The 22,435-nt window shown below is 36.3% G+C and overlaps 1 protein-coding gene across 4 annotated transcripts; it reads left to right on the top strand.

The window, feature by feature from the left end:
- The first annotated feature begins 9,639 nt into the window (after positions 1 to 9,639).
- LOC133307899 (zinc finger CCCH domain-containing protein 36-like) lies at positions 9,640 to 13,975 on the top strand. 4 transcript variants are annotated; one of them, XM_061508462.1, is made up of 4 exons: positions 9,640 to 9,931; positions 11,051 to 11,111; positions 13,059 to 13,175; positions 13,347 to 13,975. In XM_061508462.1, the coding sequence occupies exons 1-4, from the start codon at positions 9,859 to 9,861 to the stop codon at positions 13,810 to 13,812; spliced, it is 717 nt and encodes a 238-aa protein (XP_061364446.1). In that variant the 5' UTR covers positions 9,640 to 9,858; the 3' UTR covers positions 13,813 to 13,975. The 4 variants fall into 4 exon arrangements, with proteins under 4 accessions (XP_061364446.1, XP_061364445.1, XP_061364444.1 ...); XM_061508461.1 differs by having other exon boundaries at positions 13,059 to 13,228; positions 13,361 to 13,975; XM_061508460.1 differs by having other exon boundaries at positions 13,059 to 13,975.
- Positions 13,976 to 22,435: the final 8,460 nt, after the last annotated feature.

The following is a 22,435-nucleotide window of genomic DNA, read 5'->3' as shown; positions in this document are numbered from 1 at the left end:
GAAAACCTTGGAGCATGTGTCCTTGAGGAATTCGAACCATGGAGGGTTTGGAGGGAAAAATGCGGTGAAAAATATTGTATAATTAATGATTGATGTTTTGAGGCATAGAATTGTGGATTGATGAGTTAGTTTGATGACTAAAAGAGTTAAGGTAGTTGAATTAAATGGGAAAGGGTCATTTGGCCTAAGTGGCTATAATTGGTTATAATTCTTGTGAAATTGATTGATGGTTTGCAATTGATTGTTGATCATTATTATTTGATCATATGGGTTGCCTCTCACGGACGCGATAGAAACGGACTAAGCTTGGAGCTTACATGAAGAGCATTACTCTTGGAGTTGAGGTAAACCATTAGAACTTGGGTTTATTCCCTTGTGTGCTCCACCACACTTGGTGAAAAGTTATGGTTGGATATTGTGTGCTTTTGACATTGTGCGAAATTGTATGATCATACATTGTTACTTGATTTGGTGACATGTCTGTGATCTCTGGCCAGTAGATGTGTGTGGTTTGGACTTCCGCTGGAGATATCCTTTGGGGATTCCGGTCAGGTTTTGCCGTAGGGCCGACTCTGGGAGCTATACCAGGATGATCCAAACGTGGGATTTTCGCTGGATAGGGCTCATGAGGAGTTCTAGTTGAGTTTTGCCATGGGGTCGTCTCATCCATGGGAGAGGCACCAGGAAGCTTCCCGGGAGTTATATGATGGGGTCCTTGAACAAAATCCTTGTGTGGATGTTCTTGGATGTGAGCCCAGTTGGTTGTGATTGTGTATGTTATGCATTTTACAGGATGTTTATTGTTGCACATTGAGTGAGTCATGGGGTGGAGTGATCCTCTAGTACCCTTGGTTTACTGAGATACATTTGTATATCGCACCCCGCGTTTGGGGACATCATTTCAGGCTATGGTGAGCATGGAGGACCATCAGACAAGAGGCCTGCTTAGAGAAGTTTGAGCATGATGTGCATATGGAGAGCATGGTATTTTGGAGGATCATATTTGATGCACATAGCATTACATTTAGCATTTTGAACTTAGATCATGAACATATTGCATGTTGAGATTTCTATGCTTTTGTGGTGTTCATGACTAGATTCTAAGTCTATGTAGTTGTTGTACTTTGATGCCTATGATTTGTATTGATATTTTGAGTGAGCATGAGACTTGTCCATGGCCACATATTTGGTGCTTAAAGGCATTTGGAGACATTGTGTTGTAAATAAACCATTTGATGTTTAAAATGGCTATGGTATTGGGAACCATTGTAATAAACACATTTGATAATGAATATGCATGATGGAAGGGCCTAGAGCCTACATTAGTCCTTGTGTAAGTAGTATATTTAGTAGTAAAGTGTCAAGAGTAGAAAACATAAACCATTTGGTGTTGTAAAAGTTGTCATCTGTCATTTTTAAAGAAGGGTAATCGATTACTTTTCATTGGTAATCGATTACTTGAAACAGAGGACGCAAAAATTGAGCAACTGTGATCAAGGTAATCGATTACCTTTTCATAGGTAATCAGTTACCTAGTTTAGTAATCGATTACCTATGTCAAGGTAATAGATTACCCAAAACAGGGGAGCCCAAATTGAGCTACTGCCTCATTCTGAAATTTTGGTAATCGATTACCTCAAGAAAGGTAATCGATTACCACAGTATAAATTTTGAAAATAAGTGTTTTTATAATCTAGAGTTAATGGTATTGCTTGGAGGGGTTATAATGAATAAGTTTTATGCTTTCACGAGTTTTGCATTTACAATTACGGTGTTGTTTTTAATTGATTACGGAAATGGGGTAATGTTTAACTATAAGGATTTAACAAAGAAAAAAGTTTTCCTGTAATTTAATTAACTCAATGACTGTAATTGTAACTGCGCTTAATACCATATGCAATGATAGCATTATCGGTACGTAACTGGCTGTTACACCTTGGGTCAGAGCATCTTGCAGTTGGAGCAGCTTTGATCCATGGGTCTTCAATGGAACGAGATGGGGGTGTACTTGCAAGACACTCCGATGCTCAAGTCAGATATGGTTCAAGGAGGTTTTAATTATGTAGAAGAAAATGTGTACCTTAGGTTAACACATATGTATTTATAGTGGAGAGATGACCAGTTTGGGATATGCCTTTCTTCATGGTGAAGGTACAGATTCCTCCTTATTGGTTCTTGTGGGAGGCTTGGAGATAATGTTTGCAGCAGTATGTAGAAGGAGTAGCTTGATGTCATATGGCTTTTAATATTGAGGAGCTTTGCTGAGATATGCTTTAGGAGATAAAGAAATGGTAGCAGCCTTTGTTGACTGTCATCTTTCTTAGTGATGAAGGCTTTTAATTTAGGCCTTGTCTTTATTATTTTTCCAGATCATATATATATATATATATATATATATATATATACACACACACACACACACACTTATATATATATATATTCTATTTTCAAAATAAGTGTTCATAATTATATTGGTGTTTACCTTAGTAGAGCAAACTTAGGCAACCAATTACTTTAGGGAAACAATAGTACAAATGTGTACCATTTAGATTATCAAAAAAAAATGTGTACCTTTTGAGTTGTCTTCAAGGTGCACAATTGTTTTCGTTCGAGTAAATCTTATATAAATATTGTTAGGATGCTCACGATGAATGCAAGTATATCAATCCCAACTAGAGACCACACTTAGTTCAAGCCTACAGCCTCCGTGAATGGAAGGAGGTTGTGTCAATGCTTTTTTTGTACATTAGAGGCTACGACAAATCCACTTTATATGCATTAGCAAATAACAAGTTAGGCGTCACGATAATGGTATCAACTGAGTCTATTAGGCACACGATGACTACAAAAATCATATAAATATTCTGTGAATGGATATATGTTGAAAGAAGTGTTTAGAACAAAGAGAAATAATTATTTGAATTATTTGAGGAATTTTGAGGTTTTTGAAAAAGTACAGTTAGTTTGTGAATAGGGGCAAAAGTGGAATTATGCAAAAATTGTCTGGATCTTTTTGACATTGTATTGTTACATTATTAAACTATAATTATGCATCTTGAATTTATGAAAATACCTAAGTCGTGAAATTAATTGAGATTTCAAGAAGATTAATTAAATAGATTGAATTTAGATATTTTCTAAACTTTTTCAAAAAGTTAAAATTGGTGGCTAAGCTTATTTAAGCATGAAATCAGCCTTGAAAGCTCATCTTCTTCCTCCTCTAAGTGTCTTGGCCGAACCTCCATTGATAGGTTAGCTTAGATTTACAACTTTTTATTTTGACACCAAATCAAGAAAGTTACAACATGAAAAATACCCAGAATCTCTTGGTGATTCAAAAACCCCAAAAGAATTTCTTGAGAAAGTGAGTGTGTGGGGAGATCAAGGAGCTAGAAGGTGGCGGTTTTGTGAGGTGGAAGTAGCCAATGTTTGTGGTTTTTGTTGCTCGGAAGCTTCTATATTGATCTCTGAAAGCCTAGGAACCCAAAGGTGGTAAGATTTCTCAATTTCACTGTGTATTTCTTAGGGATCCAAAATTTGGACATAATATGATGTGTATGTTGGTGAGCATAGTTAGAGATGTTTTATGGCTATTTCCCTTTGGAATTCATTGTTCATATGGATAAATAATCGATAGACAACACTTAGACAAATTTGCAAGGATGAAAGAATGACGATTTGTGAAGGAAGTCTTTCATGGATGATGTAATTGATTGGTGGTGGTTTGCAAAATAAATTATGGAGTTTTATAAGAGTTTTAAGCTTGTGAATTATTGAAAAATTTCCTTGGCCCTTGGCATGAACATATTTGGCCATATTGAGGAAATTAAGGAAAAATATGGTAAATTGTGTTGTGGCTTGATGAAGAGTGTTTGAGTATATTGGTGATTTGGTTGATGTGGTTAAATTATGATTGGAGTGATTGAATTCATAAAAAATCTTCCTAGGAGTCTTTAAGGTAACTTTCGGCCTTATGGTTTAAAAATGATTGGAATTGTTGTAAGTTATAATGGAATGTAATTGCAGTGTATTATAACATCTCGTATTTCTAAAACGTATAATTATATATCGAAATAAGGATTAAAGGGTAGGATTAGTGAAAATCTTGAAATGAAGGCCAAAATACAAAGGAAGGGTAAAACAGTAATTACCCAAACACGTAACCCTAGGAAGGAAAATTTGAGTAGAAGGTCTCAAATTATAAAAATAACCCTGGAAATGGATTCAGAACAAAAAATTGAATGGTTAGGCAAGTTTTGGAAAATTCGATGAATAGTGTTTTTACCGGGTAAAAATATCGCAGTACAGTTGCACCGTAAAGCGTGCCTAATGAATTTTGAGCTCTAGGTTTGGATATAAGTTATAAATGATATATAGGTCTAGAAAATATGATTTCTGGTGAAAATTGATGGAAATTAGTAAGTTTGGGGAAGCGTGTCCACGACGCGCATAACAGCTTAAAACTGCAATTTCTCTGAACGACTGGAAAAAACTTCAGATTTATCTGATCAAGGGTAATTAAAGGACAATGGTTAATGTTAAAAATTATAGTTTCTAAAAAGGTTATGAGATTATGGACGTTTAGCGGAATAGGCGGAAGATTTGAATTAATTTGGACGCGTGAGGTGGCGGTGGGACCCACCTGTGACACCCTCCCCTGTATGCATCCAAGCGAGAAGTCTGCTACGCGGATTAGAGTCCCAACGTCAATATATTCAATAAAAATGTACGTTTTACAGTCCCAATAAAAAACATTGTATTAGAATCGGGTTTCACAGAAAAATAGCTGGACATAAAAAAACGCATGCTTGCTGTAAGTGTAATTTTTCTAGAAATCCTCCTGTTTTGAAAAATCATATAAAATCGAATTCTCATAATTTGGACACAAAGTTTATATAATCAAAAACTAGACATCTGGGGCTTTACGTGCATATAAATTATATGTCAATCGGAGGTCTGTAGCCCCAGAAACAGAACTCGCAAAGTGCTCAAAAACTTAGTTCCAAAAATCCGAAATTTAAACAGCAGAAATTGTTTGTCAAATTAAATACCAGAATTACATAAGTCTTAAGCGAATATAAAAAAAAATTCAATCTACAGCATGCTCCAAAACAGAATAAAAATTTCAACTTGTCCGACTTCAAATTACTACATAACATTAAACATTCAGTACACAGCCAACAAACAGCGAACAGACATCAAGTTTCCAAAGCAGCAAAATAAAACAACACATATCCAAAATAATAGCCCTTCAAATGCTTCTCCGACCTCCTGCAATTTTATAAAAATTGAACCCCAAAAGGGGTGAGAAAAATCCCAATAGTGTGATAGCAAAACCAGTAAAGCAACAATATTAGTCTAGATACAGAATTCCAAAACAGTCGCATCAACAATTAAATTTCCGAACAGATACTAAATTGTAGTCAGAATGCGTATATAGCGCCTGAATAATGTACGTTCATAGCACTGCAGTGCACGCACTACTAACTAACACAGTGGAGATTCCATTTGACCCATCAGAGGGGAAGTCCAACTGCGACCTATGCGAACTGAGCCACGGTTCCTTCTCTCTGGTACAAGAGGGATGCCTACATGATGCATGCTCAGACAAATGTTTCTTTTCATAAATATTCATAGTTCACAAACAGCATGAAAATAATGCGTGTATGCCATGATATGTTTCGCACGCACAAAAAAAACAAATGGGTTTATGATGTATATGAGCATGACAGAATCAGAGTACCATGTTTCTCATGGATTTTCAACACCAATATTTTGAACAACAAATATTTCCAAAACAGAAATTCATCATGTCAAGTCCAAGGGCATATTATAAATGATATTTAACAGAATACAAATCCAAAGGCACATGTGAGCAACAATCAAAATTGCATGCACTAGCTAATAGTCACAATAGGCTTCACCACCAAACACTTACCTTGTGTGCCCAAATATTAATCACAGCACCAAATGCAGTCCACACTCTAGGGGTTATGCGCACCTAAGCAAAAATATAACAAGTCAGGATTACATGCCACAATTTCCCTATACGTTACATAACGTTTTTTATTCCCCTAGGCCCTTGGTTCACAATCGGTTTGCATGGTTCTTTCACTAACAAATTCTGACTTCACATAATTTTATCCACTTATAAACAACAACAAAATCCAAGCTTTCCCAAGCATACCCATTCGGTTTTCAACGCTAAAAAGAGGCTCATGATATTTTATTCACATATTCAGCTACACTAAGCCTAAGGGTGCGCTAAGGGCAGTCTCTACACAAGCTGTCCAATAAAATTTTTACACATGCAACATTAGCTACCTCCTCCCATTTCAACAAAACAGAATGCCCAACAAAGGAGACTATATTCCAGCTCCCAAAAACGATTCTGTTTGCTTGTAAGTACAAGACCCAATCGGTTCAAAAAGAGGTAGAAGCAAGGAGAAAAATTTAACAAAGATCTATCTTTCATCATGCCTAAAAGTCGAACAACAAGAAGCACAAGGGAAGGTTGAGGTTTACTTACGTTTTCTTGTCTCCACACCAAGACCCCAACTCGAACAAATAGCAAGCTTTCACCCTCCAATGTTCAAGAACTCAAACTCAGCAGCATGCAATGGAGGTAGTGGCTTAATCAAGGCAGAACCTTGTGCATGCAAAAAGAAAAACCCAATGAGAATTGATTTGTGTGTGGAGATGAACAAGGAGAAGAGGGAATGGCTCACCTCCTTATGATGGACCTTCGGCTGAACAAGGAAAACAAAGGAGAAGATGCTTAAGTATTTGGCTCCCTGCTCAAGGAGCTCGCGACTAGAAGGAGGTGGAAGATGAGAGAAGGTTTTCTTTGTGTTCTTTCCTTTGATGTGTCACAGTTTTTGGAAGGGAACAAGGGGTGTGAAGTAGAGTTTTTTGGTTCTGACTTAATTGAGGAACAATATATTTTGGAGTGGGTACTTTGTTAGGTGTTCGTATAAAAAGAAAGAACCAAGGTGGGACTGATGGTGTTTTAGCAATGGACCAGAATTTTTACTTTGCCCTACTCCCACTATGCGCACAATGGGGAAGAGAGGATAAGGAGAGGTGTGATTTCCAACCAATAGGATTACATGCAGGCTGACTACCTTCCCTTTATTGGATATATGCTTAACAAGGCTGACTTGAGGTTGTATAAGATTACAAGCAATCAGAATTTCCTACCAACCTATGCGCATAACAAGGGATTGCAAGGGTGGATGAGCTTGCCATGTGGAGCTTCTAGGCCAATAGTGGACAGCCTTGTAATTTTTCTAAGATAAGGTGTGAGGGTTACTAAGTGATGATGACTGAACATAAGTCCCACTTAGGGTTCTTGGGCCGTCGGCCATGGAGAGAAATGAGTCCAAAAATTCATGTCCAAGGGCTCTCCTATCTTATGAACTAACCCATGCCTTATTATTTTATGTACCCTCTAATTATTAATTAAGGGGTTTATTCCTTGAAGCAAAATTAATCACATAGTTATAACCAATATTCGAATTCAGAAAATATACATACTAATCCCTAATAGCATGCAAAAAAAATAATTTCCCTAAGTCCAATTAATTCCAACCTAAATATATATATAATTATAATTCGAATTCCAACAAGCTTCCATATTCCTTATTGAATTTTATATAACTTTCTAAATTCATGGGATGTTACACCACCCCTCTTAAGTGACAATATGACAACATGGCCTAGACACTATTCACTCACCTTCCTCCCTCTTCTCTCTCCTATTCCACGGCCTTTGGGGAAGTTTTGATTCAAATTTTCAATCCCTCCTAACTCATTCAATACTACTCTGAATCAAGAAAAGTTTGTGAGCAAAGTTGTTGGAAATCATCACCCGAACACATCCCACCTATTAGTTTCCCTTGAAACCCTCTCATTTGTGAGAAAAAAGGGCAAAGTCAGCCACAAATTTGAAGGGAATTTTGGGATTTTTGAAGTTGTTTGCTCAAGCCATTGCTCTGGGATCACTTGGAGGAGTCTTGTGAGTTGATTGTGGGTAAGTTTCAACACCTTTTATTGGTTAAATTGGTGAATCAATTTCATGAACTCTAGACTTGATTTGTGTGATTGATGTAGTTAGAGAGCTCAAGTTGAAATTGTGTATTAGATGAAAGTGTTTTAGAAGGATGTTTTAGAGTGATGGATGTCATAAAATTATTGATGAATTTATTGGTAACTTAGTTAAATTTTGGAATGGATGATTCAACACTTTATGAAATGACTATGTGAGATGATTGTGTAATTTTTTACGATTCAACACATAAAAATCTAAGAGTAGAAAGACCTTTTTACCCTTTTATTCTATTTTTTACTTCTTACAACTTAAATCATTTAACTTGCGATTTTTAGCTAATTGAGTTGAAATAAGGTATATTTTAATTAATTTTAGGGTCTTATCAATTTTGCCAAATTGTAAATTAGTCCCAATTTTTTTTTTTTTTGTAAATTGTCCCAAATTTTTTAATATTTGCACTTTTATCCCAAAAATGACTTAACTCAAAATTAAACCTTTTTGTCTAATTTCGCTCTTAATTACACATTAATTCCCATTTAATATCTGGGTTACTAGAATACCTTAAGTCGGTTCAACGGTTTATACTTTTACAGTCTAGAATAATGTTATTTTATAGAAGACTTATATGATAAATTATTCATATTATGCATGTAAAATTAGAATTTTAAAATACGTAAATTTCCTCAATTAATGATCAAGTGCTGTTACACGACTTAATATGGTTCATGACTAAATTTGGTTCATAAGGTTTTTTTACACTCCTAATAATATGCATGATTCAGTTTAAATTTTTATGTTGAATCAGACTGAACGAGAAAGTAGTCATGTTTTTGGAATTAACCCGGTTGATAAAAATGATTTGGTTCTTAAACCGGTTAAAAAATATTCAGTTTTTAAACATATTCATAAAATATAGTTATTTATAATGTGATTCAATTTGATTTATTTAATATTTTTCACCTATATTTGCTTATACTTAAATATGTTGTCTTAAATTGTTCTCCAATCATTTTACTGTTACTAGATTTTCATTTTCAATCGCTTATGATTAAAAAAAAAAAGGAAAACAATAAAATTCATTTTTTAATATTATTGTATTTTTTAAATTAAAAATATTGGATAAATTTGTTTTTTATTTATTAAATTTTTAAATAATAAAATGTCTTTGTTTGTAATTTCATTATATATTATCTATATAGTAAAATAATAATTCTAATTCATTCTACTACAATTAGATTTTCAATTTTTTTTGGTAACAATATTTTCATTTTTCACTCACTCAAAAAATAATAATAAGATCATGAGCACGTCATAAGTCACGAGGGAAAGGGAAGGGAGCACGTGACGTGATGGGCGAGGGCGAGAGCTAACAAAACAAAACATTGAGGAATTGTTTGCTTTTTCTCTTTTCTCATACCTCAGCGGAATCTAATACCAACAACCATTAACTGCGTCGAAAATATTTTTTTTTTTATTTTTTTAAAACCCTAAAAACATTATTTACCGCGTGTCTCTGTAATAATAATATAATAATAATAATAATTATTATAACCGCGTGTGTGTATTTATATTCGCGTGTCTCTGTTTATCTTTTTCTTTCGAACCCTTCGCTTCTGTTTCTCTGTTCTCTTTCCAAAACCCCTCTTCTATTTAACACACCAGTGTTAGGGTTTTGTTTGCCACCTTCGATTTCTTCTACTCTCTCTCTCTCTCTGCCTTTGGATCTTTGTTTCTCTCTCTAGGGTTTTCCTTGCACTTTTTCATAAGGTGATTCTTTTTGTTTGGATCTCGATCTACATCTTACTGGAATGGATGTCCGCAAGCGAGGAAGGCCTGAAGCTGGTTTCAACAATAATGGCTTCGTTAAGAAGACCAAGCAAGGTTTCATTTTTGTTTTACTTTCCAATTTCTTTTCATTACAACTTTTTTATTTGCCCCCTTTTTATTTGTGCTTTGTATTGTTGCACTTGTTTGCGTTTTTATGGTTCTAGAAACTTGTAATTGAAATATAATTAAACTAATCTTAAAAGAGTTTATTGATTCATGTTTCTATGGAGATGGGTTTGTTACTAATTTGGTTAATGTTTTCTATGTTAACAAACCTGCAATTGTTTTGGACAGAGTGTATTCTTTAGTGGGTGGCATTTCATGGTTAGGGCTGTGAAATATTAAAAGACATGATAACCCTTTGCTTTCATTGATCCACTTTTGCCTTACTTATTATTAGTTATAAATAATCAAACATTTTTTTTTGTTTGGTTATGTGCAATTCATCTCTTGTGCCTCTGGTTGTAGTGATTGACCTGATTAAACTCATGAAACTATGTAAATACCTTCTTATACTGTTTTGTTGAAATAGTTGATGGAATTGTGGATGTGATTGCATGTATACACTTGGAATAGATTGTAAACTAAAACATATTGAACATTAAAGGAAAAATCTTTTTTCTTGCAATATTCGTGTAAGACAGACAGCAAATGTGAATAAACAGAAAAGGGGAGATAATGAGTTTTTTACCCCAACAAATTTCTTTTTAATTTCTGGTTTATTTTAAACACTGTATACCTGTTGCATACACAATTTTTTTATTTAAAGGAAATAGCTAGCAACATAGGGTAGTGTAATTTACACAATGTTGCAAGTTTAGGATGACTGCTTCCATTGGAAGCACAATAAATTTCACATTACCCTATGTTGAAGGTTGACCTAGTACATCTTAGCCTTTCTTTAAATTCCAATATATTCTTACTCAAAAGTGAGATTTTTTTAAAATTAAAAAGGTTAAGGATGATTGCTTCAATTAGAAGTACAAGGGGGTAAATTTCGCCTGACCCTAAGTTCAAGGTTGACCTAGTATATCTTAGCCTTTCTTTAAATTCCAATATATTATTACTCAAAAAATTTAGAATTTTTTTAAAATTTAAAAGTTTTGGAAGAGTTTACTAGATTAATAAGATAGAAACGTTAACTGAGAAAAAGTAATTAATGTTTTGCAACAGAAATGGAGTCCTTATCAACTGGTGTAGGAAGCAAATCGAAGCCATGTACCAAGTTTTTCAGGTTCTAATCTAATCCTATCTAAATAAATATTTTGAACTGCATTTTCTCCATTTTTAATAGTGTTATATTATAAGTTATTTTAAGATTTAATTGTTGTAATTGCTATAAAACTAAATCGTGTAATTCTGCAAATTAACTGGGTATTCAAAGCTTTTATACAGGTGCATACTGTTCTTTGGTCTAATCCAGTTGTTACAGAATAATGGTTTATTAATGGAGTCCAATAAAGATAACAATTTGCAGGATGACCGTTGGCATTGGGAACATTATAGCACAGATTAATTGATCATTTTCCTTGTCCATTTTTACCCTGTTCCTTAATTAGTGTAAACATTGTCTTCCATTTAATTAACAATAACTTTTCAGTTTTTACTGTGCTCTATTGCTTATGAACTCACCTTTCAATTGGTAAGCATTTAACTAGCTAATACAATGAACCTTGATTGGTTGGGTCAGGTATGATCTCAATCAAAATTATGTTATATATACATTGAAATTAGTATCATGGTTTTGTACTCTTAAATTTTGTCAAGAGAGAAATTTGTTTTTTATCATCTTTAAGTTCAACTAGTCTATTGTATCCAGTCTCACATTCCAATTGTATTAAACTTGTGGCCAAAAATTAGAGGTGAATTTGATCAAGTAAACTGTATGACACCCTAATATTGTAATTGTGCTTTTTAAAATTTCTCCTTCCTTTTTCTCCTGGGGGATTGTGACTTCTTGATCTGCTTTGGTTACTACTTGATAGCATTCTAACTTTGTTAGTTCTTTTATCTTCAATAAAATGTCTCTTTTATTCAAAATGCTTTCAATATAAATGACGTATTGGGTATAAAAATCCTTTATTGGTGGAAATAGTATTATTGTTCATCAACTTAATCCCATTTGTAAACCCACCATTGGATTTTTCCCACCAATGGTTGTACACTTTGTTTTGTGTATTAAAGCCAATGAGATATGGTCATAAGCTAACCAATAACATTGTGATAAGCATTGTTCTGACAAATTGTCCCATTGATGGTATATTTTGAGCAGACAGAAGATAAGTCACTGCTTCCACGTGTCTACTTGTAAACTCATTGTTTTGCTTTGATGTGGAGTTGCCATTATCATCAATGGCTTTTTTATAATGATTTTTTTGGACCAGCAGTGGATTAACCTGGTCGTTCTATCAATTTTATTTTCTCCTATAAGATCAAAGTAAGAGTTTTCAGATTTTGTTGACTCAGTTGACTTAATATTTTGGGTGGATATAAAGTGGAATATCTGTACTGGTTTGCATTTAGGCCTTGACTTAGCATAAGAAAGACTCACCATGCTAAAATTATACCTGGTTAAAAATGCACAAGATTATAAAAACAGGGATACCACAGATTTTATAGACCCTGGTATCACACTTCATTACTTTTATAGAGGGACTACTCTAATTATAAGAAGTGAGAGTATGCTCAAACTGATAAAAACTAAATTTATAAGAAGGGTATAGTCTTATTGCATACTATTTTTACCTTACTATATGTAACACAGTTTCCTGTTCCTCTTAAGCGAGCCTTGCTAGATCTCTGCCCCACATCACCTGTCTCTTGCCTGTGTTTGGCTGAGTGTTTCTGCTTTAAGTGTTTCCCTTTCAGGAATTTGGTTTTGGAATGTAGCCGTTTTTAAAATTAGTCGAGCATAGCATGTCTGTGTCTGTTTTACAGTCATATTATGCATATCACTGGATGATTGGTTGTCCTAAGTTTATTTTGTTGCTTTGCATCTTGACAAATAATCCATTATCCCTTTCCATATTTACATTCCTAACTCTAACTTAAGGTGGAAATTATTGACTATGTTCACTTTTGCTGTAGTAAACAGGGAGTGGAAAAAGGGGGACACTTTCATTTTATATAATAATAATACTTTGGTATAATAATCTGATTGTGTCATAAATGTCATTTGCAGCACTGCTGGATGCCCATTTGGTGAGAGCTGCCACTTCTTGCATTATATTCCTGGAGGTTTTAATGCTGTTGCCCAGAGGATGAATGCAAAACCTGCGCCACCTCCATCTAGAAATGTTGCTGCACCACCACCTCTTCCTAATGGGTCTGCACCACCTGGGGTTAAAACCCGTGTATGTAACAAGTTCAATACTGCTGAAGGCTGCAAATTTGGTGACAAGTGCCATTTTGCCCATGGTGAATGGGAACTTGGCAAACCTATTGCTCCATCAATTGATGATCGTCGTCCCATGGGACCTACAGCCACTGGTCGTATGGGTGGCCGAATGGATGCTGCTCCTCCTGGTCGGGCTGCTAGCTTTGGTGCTAATTCCACTGCCAAGATCAGTGTAGAAGCTTCCCTTGCTGGAGCTATCATTGGGAAGGGTGGTGTGAACTCAAAGCAGATCTGTCGCCAAACAGGTGCCAAACTTTCAATCCGAGAACATGAATCTGATCCAAATCTTAGAAACATTGAACTTGAGGGAAGCTTTGAACAAATTGAACAAGCAAGTAACATGGTTAAAGATTTACTTGTGACTCTGTCAATGTCTGCCCCACCTAAATCCACCCCAGGTTTTCCTGGTGCCCCAGCATCTCGTGGAAGCAACTTCAAGACCAAGCTGTGTGAGAATTTTACAAAAGGATCTTGCACCTTTGGAGAAAGATGTCACTTTGCACATGGAGCTGCTGAATTGCGCAAGTCAGGAGTATGAACTTCACATTGGTTTGGTGCATTTTGTTTTTCTATCTTGTATTAGCCAGGGCTATTATTATTGTTATTGTTGTGCATTGCTACTTAGTGGTACTGACATAACTGCTGATGTTAGTTTTACTGTTCCAAGTTTATTTTTAAAAGCTACTATTTGGGGTTGCAAACGAGTATACTTTTCTTTTCCTCCTTGTGATCTCTTTACCTTAGTATGAAAATTTCACAGTATTCGCCTCGCTCGGTCGTGAAATAAATGATTTGATATGATTAACTGATCAAAAGTTTGATACGAGAAACCAAATGATCAAAAATGTTCTGATTGAAGTAAATCATCTAGTTCTACATATTATCTTTAGTTTTACATATTATACCTACTTTTCTTATAAGGGCAGGATATTATTTTATTTTTATTTTTGAAAGAAATGGTATTTAAATTGTAGGCAAGAGTTTTTACAAGATCAAATACATGTAGCTAATGACTAAGAATGCGAGAGGAAAATAAAACTGACACCCTAAAAACTAAGAAAAATTAATTATAAATGACTCCAATGTAGCAAATAAAACAACAAATAAGCTAGCATTACACCAGTTCTTTCACTGATACGTCTTGCCATAAAACTTTTCAACTGACACCCTAAAAACTAAGAAAAATTAATTATAAATGACTCCAATGTAGCAAATAAAACAACAAATAAGCTAGCATTACACCAGTTCTTTCACTGATACGTCTTGCCATAAAACTTTTCAACTGACACCCTAAAATCTAAGAAAAATTAATTATAAATGACTCCAATGTAGCAAATAAAACAACAAATAAGCTAGCATTACACCAGTTCTTTCACTGATACGTCTTGCCATAAAACTTTTCACCTAGGCCAGCATCCCTAATGGTGTTTGCTAGAAGAGAATTTTTTTTTATCAGGAAAATATAATTATTAGGAATATGGTGGGAAAGTGAGTTTGGTAAGAAAGTTTAAAAAAAATTGTTTGATAGGCCGAAAAAATTGGTTTTAGTTTACTAAGTCTATCTTCGGTTGAAAGTAAAATATAAGTGAAAGAATTTGAGTAAAATAAAATGGGAAAATATAATTTTAGTTTGCTGAATAGTTTTTCTCAACATCAGGGTCATTTTGGTCTCCTTGCTTGCTGTCCTTTTTGAATTTTCCCATCTATAAGCAAATATCACTTTGTAGGTGGTTTTTTTCAACAGTTTTTTACACACAAAAACCAAATATTGGGCAAATAATTTTCCCAGCAAATTTTTTTAAAACTTGATACCAAATATGGACAAATAAAAATACCACTTCCATTTGCCTAGGTATCTTTTACAAAAACTTGTACCAAACACACCTTTAACATAAATGTTTAGTTTCCATTTTTTTGTCTACTTTTCTGCCTCTTTAACTGAATATTAATAATTTAGAAATACTTTTTTTTCTGTTTCTTAATAAGTAATACCTTTTCTTTTAGTTGGTAGCTTTTTATGCTTAGTTATCCTTCGTTTTAAAATTTTCGCCTTTTATGAAAAGATGTCCCATTGAAACTAAAAGAGAAGAAGGTATAATTTAAATGAGCTTTAGAGGAAACCTCATCGTATAAAACTACTTGTAGTTTCGTTTTTAATACATTCGACCGTTGCATGCTCGATATAATGATGAAAACATTGTGACATTGTCATGCTACAAAATCAGTAAAATGCTTGTGAAATAAATAAAAGGGATTAATTTTGCAAAAGTAATAAACTGATACGATCCTTTGGCAAGACAGAGAGGACACATGTGGCAGCGGTAAATAACTGACAGAGGAAGAGGTGGAGGAACCTCGTAGACAAGCAGAAGAAGTTCCTAAAAGGGGAAATAGAGTAGATATGAGAGGTAGACGGACTAAGGATTATCTAAAGGCCCAGTAAATAAAGGAAGGAAGGCCCAAATAAAGTATTACCTGTAGTGGGCCTGGAGTGTAGAAACCCATAGTGGCTTTGTTGTCTCTTTTCGAGGAAATAGGAGATCTGATTACTCTGTAGATCTCATCTCAAAACGTACATTGGATTCTCTTCTTTCTCTTATGTAATTATGGAGTTGCCGGCAGCCTCAAATTGTCGTTGTTAATCCAATACTATACAGATATCCAATACTACACAGATACTTAATCTTTGTTAGAATTGTGTAGTAGCTATCATTTTTTGGTGCTTTCGTTGAGAGGAACTTCTGGATCGATCATGGCAGAAGGAACTCGCAGCTCAGTCAAACACAATGCAATTGACGAATGCTTGACACGCTTGACACAACATGAGGATCAGTTCAATTCCTTGGGAAAACTGTTGCAAGAAATGAATATGAAGTTAACGCTAATGGAGGCAAAAATGGATTAGAATCAGAAACACAAAACTAAAATAGAGAGTTCATCAAACGAAGGCCTGGGAAGGTTCTTTGGGAACAATGCCTTTTTTTTTAGTAAACAGAAGGGGCTTAATCCCAAAAACAGAAAACAAACAAGCTATCTACTAGTAGCATCCTTCTGTAACAACAGATCCAAACCAGAAGGGATACTAGACAATAAAACAAATTCATTATGTGCCTGGAAGGCAGATTTGGCCATCCAGTCAGCACAAGAGTTTCCTTCTCTTAGCACATGGCTAAAGACAAGTTGCCAATCCTTCTCCTTCCACTTCTGGATAGCTTCTACCAGAGCCTGTATGTGGCTGATGCTCCTTTGCCCAGTCAGCGATTGAATGGACTGTAGAGAGTCATTTTCCACAATAAGCTTGTTAATATTCACCTCCCATGCAGTATTAAGCCCTTTTAAAATTGCCCAAAGCTATGCAGTTAGAGTATCACAATTGCCAATCAAATAGGTAAATCCTGCCACCCAACTGCCTTGATCATTTCTGAGGAGGCCTCCACAGGACGCCAAGCTAGAAGTAGATCTTGTTGCTGCATCTACATTCATTTTCATCCAACCCACATGGGGGGCTTTTCATCGAACCAAATTGCGAGCTGTCTGATTCGAAGGCTGGGGAACCTGTCTACCCATCGCTTGTCTGATATCCTGAATGTAATTCTCCATAAACCTTGGCTGATTAGCAGGTCTGTTGAAGTCAGATTCATGAATCTCTTTGTTTCTCCAGGTCCATAAGCACCAAATAGAAATGAAGAAAATGTCCTGCCAATTTAGAAGCTGGGAATAATGCCTTTAGATCAATGAAACTTACAGTTCCTCAATTTTTTGGCAGAAATTCAGAACCATGGATCCACAAAATTCAGCAGTTCTACGGTTTTCATAACCTCACTGATGCTGAGAAGTTTACACTAACTTCCTTTCACATGGATGGTAATGCAGAAGAATGGTACCATTGGATGGATAGGAATGGACGACTGAGAAATTGGGAACAATTCTTGATTGCCTTGCGCAGCAGATTTGGCCCTTCCAGGTATCGTGACTTGAGAGGAGAGCTTGGTCGACTGACCTAAAACACTACAGTGACTGAATATCAATCACAGTTTGAACATCTGGCCAATCAGGTGATCGGAATAAATGATGTGAGCCTCCAAAGTTTCTTTGAATCTGAGTTGAAACAGAAATAGGTAGGAGGTACGTATGCATTTGCCTGAAACTCTGGAACAAGCCATCGATTTTGCCAAATTAGTGGAGGACAAGATGAATGACAAAAGTACTTGGAGAACAATATACAACCGCAACAACAATACCAATTCCAATACCTATACACAGCTGAGAATTTTGCCCACACCACAAAAATTTCCCGTTATTGGAGCTGGAAGCACCAATGCTTATAAACAAATTGACTACTGCAGAAATGATGGAAAAAAGGGAGAAGGGGTTATGTTACTACTGTGACGAGAAATTTCACCGAAACCATAATTGCAAGGCAAAGATGTTTATTATGATGGTGCAAGAGGAGGACGAGGAGACACATGAAATGGAAAATCATGAGTTAGAACATGAAATAAACAACGAGAAAATAGGGGGAGAACTGAGTTCAATGCCAGAGATCAGCTTATATGCCATGGCTGGGCAGCATTCTACTAGCACCTTGCGCATTCAAGAGAAGATCAACAGTACCTCAGTTCAGATCTTAGTGGATGATGGGTCCACTCACAACTTTATACAAGATTGTGTGGTCAAATTTTTGGGGCTGGAGACTACACCAACACAGAAGTTTCAAGTACTGGTTGGTAATAGAGAGGTGATGGATTGTTTGGGAGTGTGCCCGAGGGTGGAGGTAGAAATATAAGGGCATTATTTCAGCCCTTACCTGTATGTGTTGCCACTTCAAGGAGCTGAGGTAGTATTGAGGGTACAGTGGCTGTCAGAGTGGGGAGATGTTACCTTTAATTACAAAAATTTAACCATGGAGTTTATGATAAAGGGGCAAGTTGTGGAGATAAAAGGGGAACCAAGTATGACGATGGAAGCCATCCAACTAAACTAGTTTCACAAATTAACCTCCTCTAACTCAGTAGCTTGCTTGTATCAATTACAGGCTATAGAACACAATCTGGAGGACTATACAAGCAAGCCAACAAGGATGGATAGTCGGGTACATCAGGTGTTGACAGAATTTGAAGGGGTCTTTGAGAAGCTAACCCAATTACCTCCTAGCCGAGTTGAAGATCATCAAATTCACCTTGAGCCTGGAACAAAATCTGTTAATGCCAGACCATATAGATATCCATATTTTCAAAAGACAAAAATAGAAAAAATGGTAAAGGAGATGTTAGAATCAGGGGTGATTTGCCACAGTATCAATCCATTTTCTTCTCCTGCATTGCTCGTCAAGAAGAAGGATGGAACCTGACGGTTCTGCGTAAACTATAGAGCTCTCAATCAAGTGACAATAGCTCACTGCTTCCCAATTCCAACAGTGGAGGAAATGCTAGATGAACTCGCAGGATCAACCATTTTTCTAAGATGGATCTTAGATCTGGTTATCATCAAATTAGGATGATGGAGCAAGATATTTACAAAACTGCTTTTCGCACACATGAGGGCCACTATGAGTTTGTGGTGATGCCATTTGGCCTTACCAATGCCCTAGCCATATTCCAGGGGATCATGAACTCAGTACTTAAGGTATCTTTACGAAAATTTGTGATTGTTTTCTTTGAGGATGTCTTGGTGTATAGCAAAACAATAGAAGATCATTTGGTACACCTGAGAGCAGTACTGCAGTGTTTACAAGCAAATCAATTCTATGCGAAATTTGAAAAGTGCTCTTTTGCTCAACCTGAGGTGGAATATTTGGGACATGTGGTTGATGCAACCGGGGTGAGACCAGATGAAAACAAAATTAAGGCAATTAAATAATGGAAGGAACCCACCACTGTGAAACAATTGATGGGCTTCCTTGGGTTGGCAGGGTATTACCATAAATTTGTTAGAGGCTTCTCACAAATAGCAGCCCCCCTGACTACACTCTTGTAGAAGAATGCTTTCAAATGGGATGTGACAGCAGCACAAGCAATGCTCAAATTAAAAGAGGCATTGTCCAATCCTCCTGTATTAGCTTGACAAAAATTTCAGTAAACCTTTTATATTAACCACAGATGCCTCAGGAATTGGAATTGGTGCAGTACTCAGCCAGGACAACCAACCCATAGCTTATTTCAGCCGTAAGCTCTCTCCAAAAATGCAGCAAGCTTCCATGTATGTTAGGGAATTGTTTGCCATATAAGAAGGGGTGGCTAAGTTTAGACAATACATGTTGGGCAATCAATTAACAATCAGAATAGATCAACATAGCATTAAAGAATTAATGGCTCAAGTAATACAAACGCCAGAGCAATAGTGTATCCTAGTAAAGTTAATGGGGTTTGACTATACCATTGAGTACTATCCTGGAGCTATCAACAAATTTGCACACGCTTTATCCAGGGTGCATGAAGGCGAGAAGAACACTATCGTTGTATCACCCGAGGTAATGACCTTGTCCACTCTTGTTAACCTTCTGTTGGATTTGATTAGGGCTGAGATCAAAGAGAAACCCGAACTGATTAACATCACTGAGGCCATTGAGGAACAACGAGACGACTTTGAACAATACTCTTTCAAAGAGGGGCTGGTTTTCTTCAAAGGACGGATTGTGGTGGCTAGCACATCCGACATCCAAATCACCCTGTTACATGAGTTCCACTCCATCGTAATTGGAGGCCATAGTGGTATACAAAAGACTCTACATCGCATTTCCACCCATTATTACTGGAAAAATATGAAGCATGATGCCCAAGAGTTTGTGCGCACCTGCCCGATTTGCCAGGTCACCAAATATCAACCTTTATCCCCTGTCGGTCTTCTACAGCCCCTCGTGATTCCTAAGGCAGTATGGGAAGATCTGTTGATGGATTTCATTGTAGGACTTCCCCAATCGAAGGGCAAGACTGCCATTATGATAGTGGTGGATAGACTCTCGAAGTATGCGCACTTCTCTGCCTTGATTGAGAATTTTACAGCTTCAAAGGTGGCCTCAGTCTTCGTCTCCGACGTCTTCCGTCACCATGGGATCCCACTCTCCATTGTTTCAGATTGTGACCGCGTGTTCATCAGCAAATTTTGGCAGGAATTGTCGCGATTAAGTGGCACTTGTCTCCACTTCAGTACTACAAACCACCCAGAAAGTGGTGGTCAAACAGAGGTTACTAACAGAGGCTTAGAACAATACCTGCGCTGCTATACGATGGAAAATCCACGAAGATGGGTCTAATATTTACCGTGGGCTGAATTCTCATATAACTCGTCCTTTCATTCTTCTATTGGTTCATCCCCATTCCAGGTGCTTTATGGTCGTCTTCCTCTAGTGTTGCAACCATACGGTGGAGTAGCTTCACCGATTGAGGTCGTGGATACTCTGTTAACTCAAAGAGATGCCATCATCAGACACCTTCAGGACAACCAGTATAGGACACGCCAACGCATGAAGAAACAGGCGGATAAACACCGTCGAGATGTGCAATTTGCCATAGGAGATCAGGTGTTGGTCAAGCCTCAACCTTACCGACAGAAATTGATCCGCAATTAAACCTTCTCCAAGCTACGACGAAGATATTATGGCCCATTTTCGGTCTCTAAACGAATCAGACCAGTTGCTTACCGCGTGACGTTGTCAGAGGGCTCGCTTATTCACCCGATTTTCCATGTATCCCTGTTGAAGGCCTACCATCACAATCTGTTCTTCCATCCACAACCGCTACCCCCAGTGAATTGGGAGAATAATTCAGTGACAGAACCAGTCACCATCGTTCGCTCTCGCACTGTGCCGAATGGTAAAGCTTCGGATTTGCAGATCCTTGTTCAATGGCGTGGCTTGCCATTAAAGGATGCTTCTTGGGTGTCAGTAGCTGAGTTTCACCAAGCATTTCCCCAGTTCGATCTTGAGGGCCAGCTCGAGTTTTTAAGGGAGGAGGGATCTGATATGATCCTTCGACAAGACAGAGAGGACACACATGGCAGCGGTGAACAACCGACAGAGGAAGATGTGAAGGAACCTTGTAGACAAGCAGAAGAAGTTCCTAAAGGGGAAATATAGTAAAGATGAGAGCTAGATGGACTAAGGATTATCTGATGGGCAGTAACTGACTAAAGGCCCAATAAATAAAGGAAGGAAGACCCAAATAAAGTATTACTTGTAGTGGGCCTGGAGTGTAGAAACCCATAGTGGCTTTGTTGTCTCTTTTCTTTGAAATAAGAGATCTGATTACTCTGTAGATCTCATCTCAAAACATACACTGAATTCTCTTTTCTTTCTCTTATGTAATTCTGGAGTTGCCAGTAGCCTCGAATTACCGTTGTTAATCCAATACTATACAGATACTTAATCTTTGTTAGAATTGTGTAGTAGCTATCATAAACCCATTGTTTTCCTTTTAGAAAAGAAATCAATATCATTTTTAAAAAATAAATGAGAGGATATTTGGATAGGCATAATTAGAATAAATTTTTTGGACGAACACGAAATGGAATAGTATAAGAGTAGAGAAAATGAAAGATTAGCTCAAAATAATAAAAGGTGTTTGGATAGTGATAAAAGGTATAAGAATAGCTCAAAATGAAAAGTAAACATTAAGGAAAGTATGCATAAAGTAATAATGAAAGAAAAGATTTCAAAAAAAAAATAAAGGATCAGGTAGACATGTGCCAAATATGAGAACTAGCAAAAATTAAAGTAAGTCAACTACTGCTTACAAAAAAAAAACGAAGTCAACCAGTTAAAAATACTACTATCATGGTAAAAGTGAAGAAGAGTTGAAGCATACCATATAAAATAAAATAAAATCACATTTGTAAATTAGTACAAAATGTTGGGATGGTGTGAGGGAGTCAAAAACCCTTTTCAAATAATATCTCTATCAATGGTCAAATAGCAAAACACAATAAATGAATTGACATCATATCTAACCGCAAAAGTTTAAGACAGTAGATTTATGAGTATTTTGCATGTATATAATTCTCATTTAATTTATTGCTATCTAATATGAGATTTCACCACCACTCAGACTTGAATATTCTCAATATTATGCTCCCCTTAAGCTCAGCATCAAGTTTCCCCTTGGGAAACTTATGTAGAAGTTTTTTTTTTCTTCTAAATATTTAAATCACACTAACTTTATGCAGAA

The sequence above is a fragment of the Gastrolobium bilobum genome, unplaced genomic scaffold (assembly GCF_033153095.1).
Source record: "Gastrolobium bilobum isolate Gb01-03AN ecotype WA unplaced genomic scaffold, APGP_CSIRO_Gbil_v1 utg18130, whole genome shotgun sequence".
Lineage (NCBI taxonomy): Eukaryota > Viridiplantae > Streptophyta > Magnoliopsida > Fabales > Fabaceae > Gastrolobium > Gastrolobium bilobum.
This window is presented reverse-complemented; position numbering and strand designations above follow the sequence as displayed.

What these genes read in the sequence shown, in the direction of transcription:
- LOC133307899 (XM_061508460.1), top strand. Translation starts at nt 9,859, where the DNA reads ATGGATGTCCGCAAGCGAGGAAGGCCTGAAGCTGGTTTCAACAATAAT. An exon ending in CGTTAAGAAGACCAAGCAAG is followed by an intron (nt 9,932 to 11,050) that starts GTTTCATTTTTG and finishes GTTTTGCAACAG; the next exon opens with AAATGGAGTCCTTATCAACT. An exon ending in CCATGTACCAAGTTTTTCAG is followed by an intron (nt 11,112 to 13,058) that starts GTTCTAATCTAA and finishes TGTCATTTGCAG; the next exon opens with CACTGCTGGATGCCCATTTG.